This window comes from Ascaphus truei, chromosome 2 (genome assembly GCF_040206685.1).
Source record: "Ascaphus truei isolate aAscTru1 chromosome 2, aAscTru1.hap1, whole genome shotgun sequence".
Taxonomy (NCBI): Eukaryota; Metazoa; Chordata; class Amphibia; order Anura; family Ascaphidae; genus Ascaphus; species Ascaphus truei.
This window is the reverse complement of record NC_134484.1, coordinates 63611486-63630201: the sequence shown is the minus strand read 5'-3', so window position 1 is coordinate 63630201 and position 18716 is coordinate 63611486. Positions and strand designations below refer to the sequence as shown.

General features: G+C 42.6%; 1 protein-coding gene across 6 annotated transcripts in view; it reads left to right on the top strand.

Moving 5' to 3' along the window:
* GRHL2 (grainyhead like transcription factor 2) overlaps positions 1-18716 on the top strand; it is a 149904-nt gene that overhangs the window by 56576 nt on the left and 74612 nt on the right. For all 6 annotated transcript variants that reach the window (XM_075582578.1, XM_075582577.1, XM_075582582.1 and 3 more), the window contains exon 8: positions 18183-18277. In XM_075582578.1, the coding sequence (XP_075438693.1) occupies positions 18183-18277 (95 nt within the window). The remainder of the gene's footprint in view (positions 1-18182; positions 18278-18716) is intronic.

Here is an 18716-nt window from a genome sequence, read left to right as displayed (position 1 = left end):
TCGTTTGACCTTCCCTTCATACAAAAGCACCTTCACACAGAGAAGCACTCTCTCACCACTCAACAACATCTACAACTACCCTTTATTTTGCTGTGACTTTCTCAATAAAGTTAAGAATATACTAAAGGACTTGTTGTGCTTTCAAAGAGGGATGAGTTCAGCTATCTGGCTTTACTCATATCCTGCATATGACCCTGTGGTTGCAGAATAGTGATAGACAAGAAGGGCACTGAGGAATCGGGACTGAGACAAGGGGGGCAGAGACAGTGTACAGGGTCCTGCCATGGATGCCTGGTAGGAGTAGAATACACAATTTCAGTGTCTCTGCACAAAAGAAAAGCTAACAAAGACACGGCATAATTGAACATTTTGCTTTAAGAATAACTAACTTAATTTGTCCGGGGATTTTAATTGCATTGATAACTCGTCAAAACCAAAACATTTGATAAATTTAAGTGAAAAGGCAACTTTTAAAGCGATCATATTTGGTGTTGATTATTAAAAGAAGGGACAAAAGAACTGAATTCGATAGACCAGAAGAGGACAGAATACTTTAGAGAAAGCCATTCTTCCTTTTGTTCTGCTCCCCTTAACTTTTTTTAATAACACATTCCTAATAAAGCATTTTTATTATCTTTTTAAAAGACTTGTTATGATAGAAAGAAAGATGATATCAATTGCACTTCGCTTCATCGCTCAAAATGCTTTTTGTTTCAAGTAAGACATTGTCAAAAAAATGTACTCCTGTTAAACTTCCATTTAATTCCAAAACCTCTCTGCCTGCGTCAACGCGCCTGAAATTCTCTCACCTTCCAAAGATTAGGAACTGTGTGAGTCATTGCCATGTTTAGTGCCTTCAACAGTGTCTCATTTATATTATTTTAATATATGCCTGGGTGTCTTGAAGGGAAATTTGCTAAAGTTTGCAAATATCCTCAGACTACTTTTCATGAACTTTGATTTCACAAATGTGTTGCCTGCTTTAAAAATCTGCAAAAATGTTTTAGCAAATGGAACCAGGACATCTTTACTAGACTTTGGCAAAGAGACAGTAGTCGTGATGGGTTTGGGATTAACAGAAAAAATGGAAATGTTGAGCCTGGAAGACGAATGAGATAATAGGAGGTCTTGTTGTGGTGTTTGATGGGGTGAGGTTCTATGTTGGGGGTTAGCGAGGGGAAAAGAGTTTGTGATTATTTAGGAGATAGTGGAAACCTGGTGAGAAGGACCATGAAGAGCTTCATACTACACCTATGTTACAAACTAACCAGATGGAGTCCAAATAATTGCACAAGCGGGAATTAGGTTAGGTTAGTCATGATCCAGATGTTTAATATATATAATCTGTCATATACTGTTCTTTAACTGATTCATCAGAATTTAAGGTCGGGTACTTTTTAGTGATTTGTCATTGCCTGATCACAACCATTTGAGAAAAATATGTGGCATTATCCAATAATCATATTCAATTCCCACTAGTTCCCCCTTTACTGAGCTGTAGTAAAGTGTATCTGCATTAATCCCAAAATCCTCAAGACCCAGATGTTCTGAAATGAAATAATACTGGAACAAGTAAGGTATACAGATGCAGCCACGAGTATCCGAACACTTACCTGGGAAAATCTGGGGCAATAACCCAGTAATGCTGCAACATTTCTGTGACATTTTGGCATACAGACTAATGGCCCATCGGATTAGCACAGCGGGGGTCGCTGGCAGTCCCATTCAAACTGAATGTGGTAATAAGGTATGGTTTCCAGTGCAACAAAAAAGCAGAAGAATTTATCCAGAAAATGAAGGGCAGCATTGATTACATTTATACTTCAGTTTAACTCTGGGGAGAATAGTCTGTAAGATTTACCAACACAAATACACTGCAATATTCTTTTATTAGAAAAATACTGATACACATCTGGAGAAAAACTGATGGAAAATTTGCCATAGTTGTTTTTTGTTTTGTTTTTTTGCTTGTATTTTTGTAGAATTAATATAGCAAATAAACAGGGAAATCGTTTAGAAATCAAGTCAGTAGTAAAACGTGCCAATACAAATGAATGTGAATTTTGAAGTACTGTATATGAAATTTTTGTTAACATGTAAATTAGGCTGACTCGGTCTGTGTTTTGCATACTCGGGTGCAGTGTGATTGTATAAAGTATTCCTAATTAACTTTGTGCTGTGTTCATTATTACATTACACAGGGTTAGAGTTAAAGAGCGATTTATATCTTTTTGACAATTGCATGAACGCACATGACTTACAGTAGAGGCAACTCTTATTCGAACAAAAACCAGTGGCAATTCCCCAAAAAACCCAGGAAACACCCAGGTACATTCTGAATACATGCCTTAACTTTCCTTAAACTAGCCCCAGCATTTCTGCATTGATTAATGGCCTATCAGATTAACAGCGGGGGTCCCTGGCAGTCCCATTCAAACTGAATTGGACTTCCAGGGTTCCCTGCTGTGTTAATCCTATGGGTCGTTAGTCAATGCAGAAATTCCTTAAACGTGCCTCAAACTAGCCCAGAACATACCCAGCACATACCCAGCACATACCCAGAATGTAACCCGGCTAGTTTACGGCAAATGTTAGAATAAACGTTGCCTCTACTGTATGTGTGCATCAAGCCCGTCCCTTCCCCTGAGTCCCAAAAACCACACCAGGCAACTTCTTGGGAGGATATACCAGTCACAGCTTTATTGATAACATCTTAAACACAACAATTAATTAGGGACCCAGTTAGATTGCTCCATTACCATGAACCAAGAGCTTGTAGGACACCCTCGGCTAGTGTCCACATGGCCACTTGCCGCCTAGGCCGTATGGCACAAAAACACACCATACGGAAGGACACTCTGATTTTGAGCTAGGAAAGGCACTGCCTTCGGCAAACTTCCAATTACGAGGTCCAACACTTCACCACAAGGAGCCAGTATTGATAGAGTTCTCCCCTCCATGTTACACACACACACCACTTAACCGACCTTAAACTGGCCTTGCGAACAGCAACCAGCATTGCTGACATCTTCAGGGCGGCCCTGACATGCCAGGATGAAGATATCATTCCCAGTATCGGAAAGGTGAACCTCATCATCCCTGATCAATCTTTTAAGCTCACCTTCCAAATTCACGTACGTTACTGCTATTACCCCATGCTCCGTCACAAAGGCTTCTATCGCCGTATTCACCTTCCTTGTGACCTACCCACAGCCGTGCAATTCTCGGCACGTGCCACTTCAGCCTACTAGCTCTCATGCTCTGTCAAATGATGCAAGTAATTCTACTCCAACGCCTACAGGTCCATGGCTCTCGTCACTGGCGCACATATCCTTAGAAATACCAAGTGCATATAATGTTACCATTTATTTACATGGGATTCCTATGCTTCGTGGCAGTTTCTTTTTTAACAGCTGTGACAATCATCGATACAGCAGACCCTATGGATTTACTGCTTTACATTAACAATTTTTGTATGTCTAAAAGGAATTCACATTTCAATTGAAATAATTTTCTGCACTATTATGCTCCCACAGAGCATGCTGCAATGCACAACAATTGTGCCTGGAAGTCACTGCCCTATATTTTCTTCTGTACTTCGCTATGCAAAATGTCGGAGGAGTATAAATAAAATGTGTATTTACTGTATGTAAATGCTTTTTTCCCTATGGGGCCACCAATGTTCCTACAGTAAGTGCGTTAAACTATTGGAATTGGGGAGTCCTTGCCCAACAGAGCTTACAATCTAAATGAAATCTAAATGAAATAATGGAACACTTGGGAGAGGGAGTGGCTCAGTGAGTAAAGACACTGACTGGCACTGACAGCTTTAAACCTGGTTCAATTCCCGGTGTTGACTCCTTGTGGCCTTGGGCAAGTCACTTTATCTCCCTGTGCCGCAGGCACCAAAAACATAGATTGTAAGCTCCACGGGGCAGGGACTTGTGTCTGCAAAATGTCTCTGTAAAGCCCTACGTAAAACATGCTATTATCATTATTATTATTACTTGCAGAACATAGGAGCAAATGCAGTACAGAACATATTTGAGGTGACATGCATCAGGAGTGAGAGTAGTAGCAAGCTTCATTGTTCTCTTTGGTGTGATATGGTGTGATACATTAATATTCATATACTGCGCCAACAATGCCGTGGAGTACTATGGAAGTTCAGTTGTATTGTGAGTTCTATTGGAAAGCATTATCTGGAGGAAAAAAGTCGCTTACGCCATCTGCATAGTCTTCACTAAATATATTCCTCCATTTAATGTTCTTAAACGTGTGCAGCCTCTCATTAAAAAAAATGAAAATAAACCTTGTCATAGCTAAATTGCGGTGTATTATGGAGATGGAGAAGCTTACATCACTTCTCGATGATTCTTGCGATGATACATTTCACCAGACTTGGGATCCATGGGTGAGTTTTGTTCATTCCTCTTCCTCCAGCCCAAACATGATGATTGGCTAAAAGTTGCTATGTAATTGCAGGCGGTTACTCGCTTTCTTAGGCCTGTCATATAGTGCGCACGTCAATGATAATTGCTTGTGTGAGCCTGACGTTGGTACAGTTGAGACGCGCGTGCACGGCCGTGAGCGTTGGTGTGGCAGATCTGAGGAAATAAGAGAAATTTGTATTTTCGCGCTGTTGCAGTGACGCTGTGAGTCAATCGCAGTGCGGCCTAACGCTGTGACGTCATAACCACGCCTCCAAGCCGCACACGTCACCGCTTTTCCTATAGCCACTAAACGCACGTGCACGTGCACGTGCAACCAGCGTGTACTATATTACAAGCCTTAGAAGGAGCTTACAGTATGTGCATTACCTAAATAATCAGACTGTACCTGGTGGGTAAATATTTGCAAGCACTTCCCAAATGATATGTGTATGTAATACATTTACATGGGAGGAGCCACTTCCACCCCCTCCTCGCTCCACAATCCGGCTCTTCCACAACCCCCCCCCTCCTTTTTTTTCTGTACCCACCCAATGAAAATTATTCTTAAATAAAATATAAGTTAATAAAAATGTCCACCTACATTTACGAAGTTAAATCAAATTTTTGTAGATGCTTGAAAGTTAAAGATAGCTATATAAGGCTAAGGCCCCGCTCCCAGAGTCAGCGCACCTGCGCTGCTGACAGGCGGTGCGCTGAGATACACAGACCGCGATCTGCGGTCTGTAGGGAGCGGGAGCCGGAGCGGGAGGTGGGCGGGAGGTGGGAGGTTTGATCCGGAGGTGGGCGGGAGGTGGGCGGTTTGACAGGGAGGGGGGGCGTGGCTTGAGCGGAGGGACCCGCTACTCTCCCCCCCCTCCCTCCACGGACTCGGGCTGGAGCTGGAAGGTAAGTTTAAACACACACACGCAGGCACTCATTCATACACGCGCACACACACAGGCAGGCACTCACGCACTCATACACACACACACGCGCGCGCACACACAGGCAGGCACTCACGCACTCATACACACACACACACACAGACAGAGGCAGGCACTCGGGCACATACACACACAGACAGGCACTCACGCACTCAGACACACACACAGAGAAAGGCACTCACCTGCTTTCACTCCACACTCCTCCCCGCTCCCCGAAGCCTCTCCTCCTCCCGAAGCCTCCCCTCCCCATTGGCTCACAGCCACACCACGTGACGCGTCAACACTAGGAAACACCATTCTCTGGTGTCTCCAGCGGCTGACGCGCGACAGCGTGTAGTGCTCTGTGCAGCCAGGGGGGACCGGGACCGGCTCGCGAGGATTCCCCTGCTGGTGGGGAACTCGCGACCCGCCGCCCGCGCCAACGAGCGCAGCGGGACCGAGGCCTAAGGCATGAATACTTCACAATTCCAGTCTCCTTATCATGCATACAAAGTTCTGTTACAATGCATTCATTATTCTGCGGGCTATTTATTGCATATTGGGTTCCAAGTGGCGTTCTCTTTTTGTGCTGACTGGAAGGTACAGCCGTTGTGGTAAAAGGCTATTACGGCTGTTATTGGTAACTTTAAGTAGTTCGAGGAGGTGTGAAAAATGTGACGGACATTCTCCGTTTATAATTTCCCTCTGTGTAGGATATGCTCCATTATTTCTTAATAGCAAGGCTGGATGTGAGCAGAGGCTGAGACCAGCAAGGATGATCAGGCATGTGTTCGATAATTGGGAAGCGTTGCTGAAGTGAATTTTAGTGCATAACATATATTCTGCTATATACTCAAGTTCAAGAAGAAGAGGAAGCATGAGCATGCCAGGTGTTCGGTTTTGAACTGGGCATCCCGGTATTTTGCCCCTGCGTCCGATATAAAATGGAAGGTTATACCGGACAGACATGTATGTGTCCAGTATTACCTCTCTCAGAACGCAGGGTGTCTGTGGCGGGGAGGAGGGGGTGGGGGGCTCATTGGGCAAAGCGCTCACATGACCCAGCCATCGCACAACAAATACAAATTGATTTGTCTACTCAAGCAGCGCTCCTCTGAACTCTCAGGCTGCAGCCATGGTGAACGCTGGAGAGGGTGCAAGTGTTCCCTCGGCTTCTCTCTGCCACCTGCAGCTGGAGAGATCTGTGTCCTGCATGCAGAGCAGACAGGGGGGGGCGTGGCTGTGACATCACGGAGCTGGTTCGCCCTCATTGGGCGAACCGCTCACGTGACCCGGCCGTCGTGCGTGAAAACAGATTTTTCTGTTTCCTCCTGCATCGTGATCGCCGGCACCTCTGCTCCATACGCGTTGGCGTGCTCTATAGGCAGCCTCATAGAGGCACATCTATGTGATCGCACAGTTCGCGCCGTCCTGATCACCATGGCCGCAGCCTTACGTGCACGCGCGTGCTCACTACAGCCGCTCTCATTGTCTCACGCTGACTCAACACGTCGCACACGTGAGCAAGCCTTCACCCTGGACGAGGCCTGAAGCTGACGCGCACCGGGTCCTCTGACGTCGGCACCGGAAGTCAGCTGGGTTCAGCTTCTGGTGAGCACTGGCGTGAGAGTGAGGCCCGGCGTGCGTCAGCATCAGACACTTCGCGCGTGGGACAGACCGGGAGAGAGAAGCCTGCAGCTGGTGGAGAGCCGGGCATGGCGGCAACTGCTCTGACTGGCCACCGGCACCCCTGCAACCCCCCCCCCTCCACAGCCACCGCCCCCCCCCCCTTTCCATCCTTCCACAGCCACCTGCATCCCCACAGCCACCAGGCCTGATCTGACACCATCCCCAAGGTAAGTCTGAATTTTATTGGGGAGGTGGGGGTATTTTTTTATATGTATTGGGGAGGTGGGGGTATTTTTTTATATGTATTGGGGAGGTGGGGGTATTTTTTATATGTTTTCGGGGTGCGTGGGATTATTTTTTTTATATGTATTTGGCGGGTGTGGGAGTCACATCTTACCATCGTGTCCAGTATTTTTGGACAAGCCACCTGGCAACCCTAATCATGACTAGCTGCTTACAAATACGTATTCTTTGCTATTTTGGACAACCAAACCAACTGTCTTTGAAAATTACCATACTGCATGATTGAGCAATAAGTACCTTAAGTACTGTATGTTTATTGTTTTATGGTATTTGTAAAGCTCCAACATATTTGGTGAGCGGTGGGGGGGGGGGGGGGATGGGGGGGGCGGACGGATTTGGTTTAAGCAATCCGCGGAATTCCGGGAAACGGATTTGGACTGGTTCATCTATCTCTAGTGGGGGTAAGAGAAGGCTGCAGCAGGACAAGATGAGTGAGGGAATTAGGGTTTTGGTTGCATCACGAGTGAGAATTACTTTTCCAAACCAGATGACTTCCACTGCTAGTCTCCAATATACTTTATCCCCATACAAATGCCTGTGAAGAACCACCCTCTGTGAAGCTCTCTGCTACTCTACTGTTAGAGAATCAATATTGTAGGCGTAGTAATGGTTAGCCTAAGCTTTATTTTCTCTAAGACAAGGAAGCTGTATAAATGTACAGTACAGAGACAGTCAAACCATCTTACAACACACTCGTCTCCTTTTCAGAGAGATTTTAAATGTCCTTAAAGCAGCAATCCATGCAGCCAACCCCCCACCCCCACCCCTTTTAATATGTGTGTAACGGGTATTCCCCCACCCAACCGCATATAGAGTATGTGTGAGGGGGAACCTATGTGTTACCAGGTGTGGTGCGTATACCTGCAGGTTCACAAGAGGTTTGGGAACCTGGGGTGCTCTCTGGAACGTTTCTTGATCAGCGCCTCCACCTGTGCAGGATTCTAGGAGTATAGAATGTCCCCTACACAGGACCCGCATATAGTAATCACATACACTGGAGTATAGGTATAACCATTTAGTATATACAGCATCAACATAACACAATACACTCACATTAACCATATGTTATCAACTCAATAACTGTACCAAAGTCTCAAGTGTCAGTCACTCCCGCTTAGGAGCGTACCCCCATGCCCACCACCGTGTACCCCCACACCGTGTCCACAGTATAACCCCCTTGTCCCATGGTCAGCGCTGCCACTATGTGTGAGTACTTTGTTGGTGCACTTATAACAATACCTGCCTGGTGTGGCGGCACCTGGCTTTAAAGAATCTTCACAAAGGATCAGTCGAGTTCCTGCACGACATCCAGGATCCACCCGCGTGGTGATCTGCCAGGGGTGATCCCACCCTGATGATAGTCCAGTTCTCTTTAATGGCGTAGGCGGGAAGCACAGCGTCTGCTGTGTCCCTAACTAGCAAACAGCTAATGGGGCAGGGTCCTTAACCTAGGGCCTGTCCCTACAGCACCACAAGCTATAAGGTGGCTCAGGACCTATCTGGGACCTAGGGGGGCTGCTCGCCTAATGCAGCGGGTCACAGACCCCTGCACTCACCTCCTTCCCCTATCTCTTCCTGGTCTTGACTGCCTGTCTGCAAAAACCCCGCAAATTGTATCCACTTCTCCCTGCAGGGCAATCCTTCAGCCCTATTGGCTCCCTGGCGTCACATGGGGTGCTGCTGAGGCTCATGGGACTTGTAGTCCCTTCCAAGAGCCTTCCCTGGTAGGCTAGGGTTCGCGCGCTTATCACTGCGCATGCGCAACTCATCAGGGCCGCCGGCACTCACTGCGCATGCGCAAACTCACGCAACATGGCGGCGTCCTGTACGGGAGCAACCTGGGACCTCCGTAGCACCGGAGCGCTCCCTGCTCGGCCCCCACCCTCCAGAATGGCCGGCGGGTCTGCCGCTTGGCTCCGGCAGCACCCACCATTGATCCCGGGCACGGAGGTAATGGGGGGTCGCAGGGCAGAGGGGGTGACCTGGCTACATGTGCATCAATTATAAGTAATTAACTAAGTTACCGAACAATTCGTTCTCCTGTGAACGATCAGCGAAGATTCGTTCGGGGGTTCACTAAATGGCTGTCAATGCAGCAGAAGAGAACCAAAGATGCAAAGTTCTGTCGGGAAGATCATGTGACCAGGTCGTCACTAGATACAATTGGCGCACTGCTAGAGAGAGGGCAGGGCTCAAACAGGGGTGTGCCATAGCCTGTTTCAGAAGAGGAAGGGGGTTGTTACATTATAATACATACAAAAATTAATTTACAGTTTTTAAAAAAAAATTCTACAAGTATTTTAACATAGTACAGAACTGATTTATTTAAAAAACACATAGGATATTGTTTGGTCTGCAGCTTTAAACTCAATGGCATTTTCACTCTTGCTATTCCTTTGAGTTTCATTAGAAAAGGTCTTACTTTATGAGTATAGCTGGGAGTTTGTGCATTTCTTTTCAAGGAGTTCTTGGGGATTTTAAACATTCCAGACACACAGCTTGACGAGTCTGAACTCAATGCCAGCCCCTTAGAGCAGATGTATTCCAGCACCTTGCTCTTACATCACTCCTTCACAGCACCGACATAAAATATGCAGGAAAACAAACGGAGTAAAACTAAAACTTCCTTATAGTATTTGTATTTTTAAATTCTTACCGTGCCTGCAGTAACAAAAGGTTATCTCCGTTATTTAATTGTATAGTGAAAGTATACAAGTAAAACTTAATTTCTTCCATTTATGTCTATGGTACACAGCTTTTTCTTGTTTAACCAATGTGTGTACGAGCTTGTACAGTAACGGCTGGGTACAGGTTCCGTGATTTAAACAGATATAGAATAGTAATAATGCATTATAGATGGATGGTACAGCACAGGGTTAAGAGCACCAAAGAATACCAGATAGCCTAAAGTTTTAGTAACAGCAAAACATGGTTGGACATTTGCTGGAAAACCAGCAATGAAATCTGACTATATAACAAGGTTTAATTTCATGCAGCGAAGATCTCATATAAAGTAGGTAGATGAGCCAAGCCAGGGGTGGGTTTCCAGCAAAGCGTATGTATGCTAATCTTACAGTATGCACTGTAGGCCATCTGTGTATGCAGTACTTTACATAATAGACAATGTAGGAAGTTATAATACAAAGTCAACAAACCGGCCCTGCTGAATTATATAGAGGAAAGGTTTCTACGGGATTCATGGTCACTACACTGTAAATGTTTGGTTAGAAATGATCAATAAACCATCAAAGGAATCATAATTAAATGTATGTGCCATTTTTTATATAACAGAGGATATTTCAATATTACTGTACAGAATAATTATTGTTTATTGTTTACATAACCCCTTTGCCCCAGCCCCTAATTAACAGATAAGTGATTAATGATTGGATATGTGCACTTGACCCTGTGTTTTGGTGATTTGGTTTTGCTAAAACTTGTCGTATACGGCTTGGTTTTTTTGGGGAAAATGGGAAGTTGAGGGGAAAAAAATGATAACTTCATGTAATCTGGAACAGTTTTTTGCTTCTTAGTTACGTATTTGTCATTTACAAACAATTTAGCAAATATAATGATAATAAATAATGCTGCTTATGTCTGTTTGTTTTACTCTGTCCCGTTCTTTGCTAGTAAATGGGAAGACCGGACAAGATTAGTTAGGAGACTATGTAGAAAGGCCATTTTAAATCAAGTATGTTTTTTTGAAGGATGCTGTTTCCAAATAAGACAGGACAAGATACTTGTTAAAGATGGAGGCTAACATCTTGGACCATTCAATTAAATCAATGATGTTATGTCGCATGCAGGATGCTGCTCACTTTGTGTGCCTTAAACACTTGATCTTTCATGAAGCAACATTTAAAAAAAAGTTTTGCAGCAAAGGAAATGTATTGCTCATTAATGGGGTAAGGGGAAAGAAGGGAAAACACCCGCATCCATACTGAGGCTATAACTAGATGCGGTCATTGAACTGCGCCTCAAGGCATAAATACATGTCTAATTGTGCCTATAAATAGAGGGCTAACAGGCATTCATACCGGGATAAAGCATTAATATCCTAATTGCAACATACTTGTTATCACAGGAATAACATTCCTCCTTTGCAAGATTGTAACATCAGAGGATATGAATCAAACTGTAATTGCCAACCAAGGTTCAGCTACTTTATTAGCACACTGTTAAGTTGTGGTTACGTTATCAAAGTATGTTTTATGTAGCTTCTTTTTTTTTACTCTAAGTTTTGTATACCGTGTACCGTTCAAATGCGACTTTTTCACTTCCTTGTGAATTTGTGCCCAGAGATTTATTTATTACCTCTGGGTTTGAGTAAAAATATCAATACAATGTATTGGTTTAATTGAGATGTACGAAACAGAGCCAGCACTGATGTTTAAAGGAATATATGATTGTGTTAAAGGTTTTCCATTGGAAATAATTATACGGATTACATAGGACACAAAAGAAAGTGGCGGCTAAACAAGCATCTAAATATATGCTAAATTTTAAATGTATGTAGTCTAAGGGATTGGTCATGGAACTAAATACCAAATACCTCTGTACAAAATTATTTTAGATTATTTACCATTAAAAGGGGTTTTATTTCTGTTCATTTTCACTACACTAGTTTCTGCGAGCGCATTCATTAGGGAACTTTTGTTTGTGTTTCTACTGAAATATATTGCTCGTCAGAAAGCCACCCAATGTTACCAAACAATGAATTCATATGTCACCTGTGCCCATTAAAAAAATAGTTGATATCCGATATTTGGTTGGCACACACAACAAAGAAGTAATGGGAGACCAAGAAGCAGAATTCTTAATGACTTGGCCAATAATGTCCATCCTCAGACCGATATGTTATGTTGAAGAGTGCATGAAGGGTGGTATTTCCAAGTAGCACAGGACAAAACTAATACAGTAGTTGGAGATGTAGATTGCACAATATACTATTCAATTAAATTAAATATGTTATGTTGCAGAACGTTCATAAAGGATGCTATTCATTTGTGGCCTTGAGCACTTGCAGCTAAAATTCTCACAAAACAATGTCCAGTACAATGTACATGTACAGGGCTTGACAAACTAGGGAAAAACCCACTCGCCCCCCTATCCCCCCCCCCAAAGTAACTCACCCCCCCTCACGACTCTTACCGGTGGCATGGTGCAGCGATCTTCGTCTTCTCCCCTGCAAATTGTACTCTTTCCCCTGCAGGTCCTGAAAAAATGGATGTGCTGCGTCATTTGTCGCTACGTTGCCATGGCGCCATGATGCCGTGGCGCTGCGTGACGTAGCGTCCCATTGCCATGGCATTTGACGCCGCGCAGCTATATTTCCAGGACCTGCAGGGGAAAGAGTACAATTTTCAGGGAAAGACGGAGATCACCGGAACCCGTCGTAGTTAAGAACTCGACAGCAGCCAAAATGCACTCACCCATGGCCTGCGGTCGAGTGCATTTGTCGAGCCCTGTACATGCATACGTCTGACCTCCCTCCCACCCTTGTATTACGTGGATGTGATATCTGTGGCGGGCGGCACTGAACGAGTTCTTGCTTGTTTGGGCATCAACAAAATAGTTTTTAAAAATAACTAAAATACAATGATGCTGTTGGCAACTGGTGCCTGGGGTTTCCAAGTTAGACAGGACAAGAAAACTAGTAGTTAAAGATGGAGGCTAACATTTTGGACCATTCTATTAAATCCATGATGTTATGTCGCATGAAAGATGCTGTTCACTTTGTGTACCTTGAACACTTGCTCTTTCATGCAGCAAAATGTAAAAAACATTGGCTGTGGTAGTGGTGTAAGTTGTGGGTGCTGATGGTAGTAGTGATATGCCATAGACAGGATGGCACTGGTGGCACTTTAGTTAGTCTGCTTAGTCAGCAGCAGCAGCTTAGCTCATCAGCCTCAGTCTCTCACCCGTTGTAGCAGTCACAAAACGCAGGTCTGTAAAATGTACAGAACATGGATGCATTGTTCACAGGGAAAAAGTAAATGGCGTATGTCATCGTCGCTGTCCGCATTGTCATCGGGACCTAATATAAGCTCATGTCAACTGGTTTTAACCGATAACTGTTCCTTTCCAATTTGACAGTAACTGTATTCATTAAACATGCTGACGTTCATTCTGATGAATATCAGCAAACAAAGGATGAGGAACATGTGACTTTTGAGTTGACTCATTGGCTGCATGGAGCACTTTGCAGATGCTTATGCCTGGTGGGTGGAAAGAAGGCAAGTTTGGCTTAAACTGAGGGTCAAGCATTGTCGCTAAAATGTACAGGACGTAGAGGAAAAACGAGGGGTAACTCTCAATGTATTGTACGTTAAAAAACATTATAAATAAATATTTAAAAAATGTACTGCTCAGCACAATATGAACTCCCTTCCCATGTTGCTATTTTTAAACGGTAAAGTAGTAGTTGACAAAATCCTGCAAGGATTTCCAGTGTGCGGGAAATAACCAGAGATTTGTACAGACCTGGGATTTTTTTTGGTGCAAAATTTGCAAATGGAAATCTCATTTTAAATTGCTCCTATGTACCAACCTGAAATGTTTTAATCTGCTCCATCAGTGTCAACCATGAGTTTTTTCATTATGTTGGTGCACAAAAATGGACGGTGCTATGTGTAAAGATGTTAATAATAGTAGAGTATCAAAATTGTCCATATTCAACTTTGCATAAATCCTAAAAAGTATGTTAAGTGTTAGTGCAGAATACGTTGCTATGTACAGTATCAAGCAAAAATGTTTTGACGCAACACAGATATTTCATTATATAAGTTAACAAAATGTATTATTTTCTTAGTATGGTTATTATAAGAAATATTACACTTAGTAAATATCATTTATAATACTAGATATACGTAAAGAAAAAACTAATAATGTTTTAATTTAAATTGTAACAATGGTTATTTCATGACACAATGTGTCAAAATGTACTGCAAACAGCGAATTAAGTAAGAAGCCTTCAGGGCTGCCGACAGATGGAGAGCTGGGACAACTGTCCTGGGGCCGGTGGCTGCGGAGAGCCTGACCTGCCGGTGCTGGAAGTTGGGCTTGGCCAGAGGTTGGGTCTGGCTGTCAGGGTCCTGCTGGCTGCCGAGCCCCAGCTCTGCCTAACTGCGGCCTGGCTTTCACTGCAAGCCCCACCCACGCATGCCAGAAGTTGGACCCACCCCCAGGGGACCCGAAACGTCTAATTGTACAGCACTAATAAATTGCATTTACCTTCATCTACAAGACCCGCAGTGCCATTCTTCCAACTTTTGTTCTATGCAGTTGTTTGGGATATATATATATATATATATATATATATATATATATATATATATATATATATATATATATATATATATATATATATATATATATATAAAATTATATATAAAATGATATATATATATATATATATATATATATATCATTTTATATATAATTTTTTTTTTATTATTTCACCTCTACCCCCAGCCAATAGAATAGGGGCCACACCAAATTGTCCCAATGTGTGTAGGTGTTGCTCAGCAGTTTTTATCGTATTTCTCAGGGTGCTGGACTTCACACAGGGCTGGAATAGTGAGCAATAATGAACAGGGCGCCAGGAACTTCTCTGTAGTTTTATTGTAACATGAACACACATATAAACAGGCAGCAGTCCCCAAAGAGGCACAGTCTTCCACTGTGTGTTGCACAGAAGCACTCTCTTTAAATACAGCAATTCCTTCCTCACTGGAATCCTTAGCCTGGGTACACTCTAAATAAGAGCTTTCATCCTATTACCTGTGACAGAACCAAGGAGTCTCTTACCCCCTAGTAATTCTAAGGTGATACTCCCAGGCCCTAGCTTACAGAAACTTCTCAGAAGTACCACTCCATTCCCTTTTGTTGGTGGAACTTGCTCAGAGTCATATAGAGGGGCCCTATTTTTAATAGTTCACTTCCCTAGCTGGAAAACAACAAAGGTGATCCTGACACTAACACATAGAGTTACAGACTAACATGATTTAGATTGTATTTACATTGGAGATCCCCATCCATCGGGGTCCACTAAGATCTGAAGATCGAGAGCCAAGTCCATTATATTTATTTATATTTATTTATTTTCCCCCTACCCATCTGGCTGGGCAGAATAAGGGAAGGGCTTAGCCTACCTGAGTTATCCCATATAGGGTAACCCTTCTAGCATATTCCTGAAACCAGGCACTGGCAAATCACCTGTCTATGGTTAACTTGTAACATGAAATTAGCTACATGAATTTCTTGACATCACACTAGGGCCTGTAAAAGGATGTAATCACTTAACTCCCTGTAGGGACCAGGAACCCAATAAGATAATTTAGCATACCCCCAAGTGTGCTACATATATACCAACAGATAAGGGTGTTTATTGTTAACGCAACTGAAACTGATTGACTGGTACAGTTTAGTATATATTCTGCACTGTATATAGTTCTAGAGAGAACATACAGGTCAGATGGTCCTATCTCATTCTCTGTCTACCTATATATAGAATATAATAAATCTAATTATTAAGCCAACAGGTAAGAGTTGTAACATAACTGGAACTGATTGACTAGTACTTACTAGAAGCTAAGTATATATTCGCACTTGGCGAGTATGACACTGCTTAGATGGTGGGCCCTCTCTATGCCTAGAGTAGTAACCAACATAAATTACAAATATATAATATATATATATAACATTCTTATCTATGTTGGTGGATATATATATAATACAAATGTTTTAAATTATGTGTATATATATAAAAATTTTGTATTATATATATATATCCACCAACATAGATAAGAATGTTGTTAGTAGTTGTTCTACCCAACTGAATATGGTTGACTGGTATATACTGGTTGAGAGGAGACAGGTCAGATGGTGGTAAAAAAATACTGTATAGAGAATCTAAATAATACCTAGTCTTAGGTAACCAAACCCAAATGGAACTGGTATGGAGCTGATTGACTAAGACATGTCAGATGGTGGGTGGCGTGTTGATGCCTGATAATTATTCCGTCCTATACAAGTCCAGTAGTATAATAACATGTACGTATAACAAATCCTAATTATCTCCGTTCCCCTCTGTGGCTCTCTCTCTCTCCCCTTACTTTGCTTTGTGCCAGCCCCAGACACACTCCATCCCTCCCTTCACCTTCAGACACAAATGGATGGCAGGGGAATGATGGGGCGAATTAATAGGGAGGAGAAATTTTGCGAGATCCAAGCTGAGCAGGAAACGAAAATGACAACCTAAGTAACAATTTAATATTATTAGGTATAAATGAACAAATCTAAAAAAAAAAAAACAGCTACACATAAATGCAGATAATAAATTGCACAAAAGATGGAGGCAAATATTTTCTGGGGAAGGGGCTGTGTCCCTGAAACGTTATTGGCTCTGCTATAAGCATGAAGTAAAGTCTTAGCAATCATTTTTGCAACTTAGCTTTGTGCCTTCATCTTTTGTGCGATGTACTATGTGTATGTCCTCAGTTTGCACCACCACTTGAATACAGTCTCTCTGTTTTGGCAATTGGTGCGCCTCTACCAATACATGTAGATAATGAGCTTTTGGTAATGTTCAAATCAGATAATGAGCTTTTGGTAATGTTTTAATCAGATGATGAATATACTGTAAATGTGTAAAACCACTGGAGATTATTATTCATATAGTTTACCAAATATTTAATAAAAGTCCACAATTGTAAAACAAAGTGTCAGCAGTCTCCAGATGAGACTAAAATGATCCTCAAATTGTCTGCTATAGGTGCATGAGGCTGTATAATCCGCACGGTCAGCCGCTCGGCAACTCAATCCCACTTTAGCAAACTTGACACCCTCTACAATTCAATTTGTCGTTTTGTTCTCCAATGCAACTATAACACACATCACTGCGAAATGCTCAAAGAACTAGATTGGTCATCACTCGAGTCTACGTGCAAAGTTCACCTTTCCTGTCTTGCCTTCAAATACTTTCTGGGCAGGCTACCCACCTATCTGAACAAGCTCCTCACCCCTACCACATGCAGCACTTATCATCTGAGATCTGACTCCAAAAGACTGTTCATGGTCCCAAGGCTCAACAAAGTATCCGGCCGCTCCTCCTCCTCTTACCGTGCACCCCAAAACTGGAACAAACTACCGGCGACTCTCACATCCACCACCAGTTTAAGTTCTTTCAAAACTAAGGCTGTCTCACATTTTAATCTGGTCTGTAACTTTTACATACGCCCATAACATATATTTTCTCTAACTGTGCATGCAATGTATTGTATATAATGTATACCCTGTTCATTTATGTAACTGTATTTGTCATATTAACTCTGTGCCCAGGACATACTTGAAAACGAGAGGTAACTCTCAATGTATTACTTCCGGGTAAAACATTTTTATAAATAAATAAATTAATTACATCAATGGGAAATGCATGAGGTCACTTTTTAAAAACAATTTTTAAGAAAAGCGAATGGGGACCAAAATGATGATGTTGTGCTGTACCTTATTAATGTTCTCTTGTTACATTTTCTATTCATTGAGTGGAAAGGCTCAGTCCAGGCTTTTCTATCTGGACTATTTTTCTTGTGTGTGCTGAGACCTTTTACTTTTTCCTTGAATCACTTGAGCACTGAAAAAGCTAAACAAACAAGTCAAATGTTCATTGAATAAAGCTGTAAACATTTTTCATTGTGAAGAGTGTATATACAGTATATATATATGTTACCAAACCAAGCTAGTAGAAAGGATTGCCAAACTATTCGAAAGTTTGACAATCCAACAACTCTTTGTGTGACTTCTAATTATTCCGACTCGCACTAACAATGCAGACAATAAAATTAATGGTATAAGGTTTCAACCTTGATTTTTGTTGTTCTATTCTCTTTGACAGCTGACTACAAAGAAAGTTTTAACACGATTGGCAATATTGAAGAAATTGCTTACAATGCTGTGTCTTTCACTTGGGATGTCAATGAAGAAGCCAAGGTAAGAAGCGATTATTGCTAACCTGACTACTGTACATAACGCTTGTAATATATGTAACCCATATTCCCACCCCCCCCAATCGCAGATAGGGTGCATATGAGGAGAATCTATATGTATTACCAGGTGTGGTGCTTTACCTGTTAGGCTCACAGGAGGTCTGAGCCTCCGCCAGTGAGAGCCTGGGGTGTATCCTCTGGAACAATACTATATGGTGCAGCGCCTCCACCTGCGATGGCTCCCAGCAGAGCGGGAGTTGTTCCTTGCAGGACACATTCAAATGAACACATACACTGGATGTAAAATAGCAACGGTCTTTACTATAACAATGTAATACACTTCTCACTCTATAATAGTAATGGCACAACTACCCAAAGCGCCAACGCAGGACGCAACCCTCCACCGTGTCCCCACACGGTGTCCACTGTCCCACACCCAAACC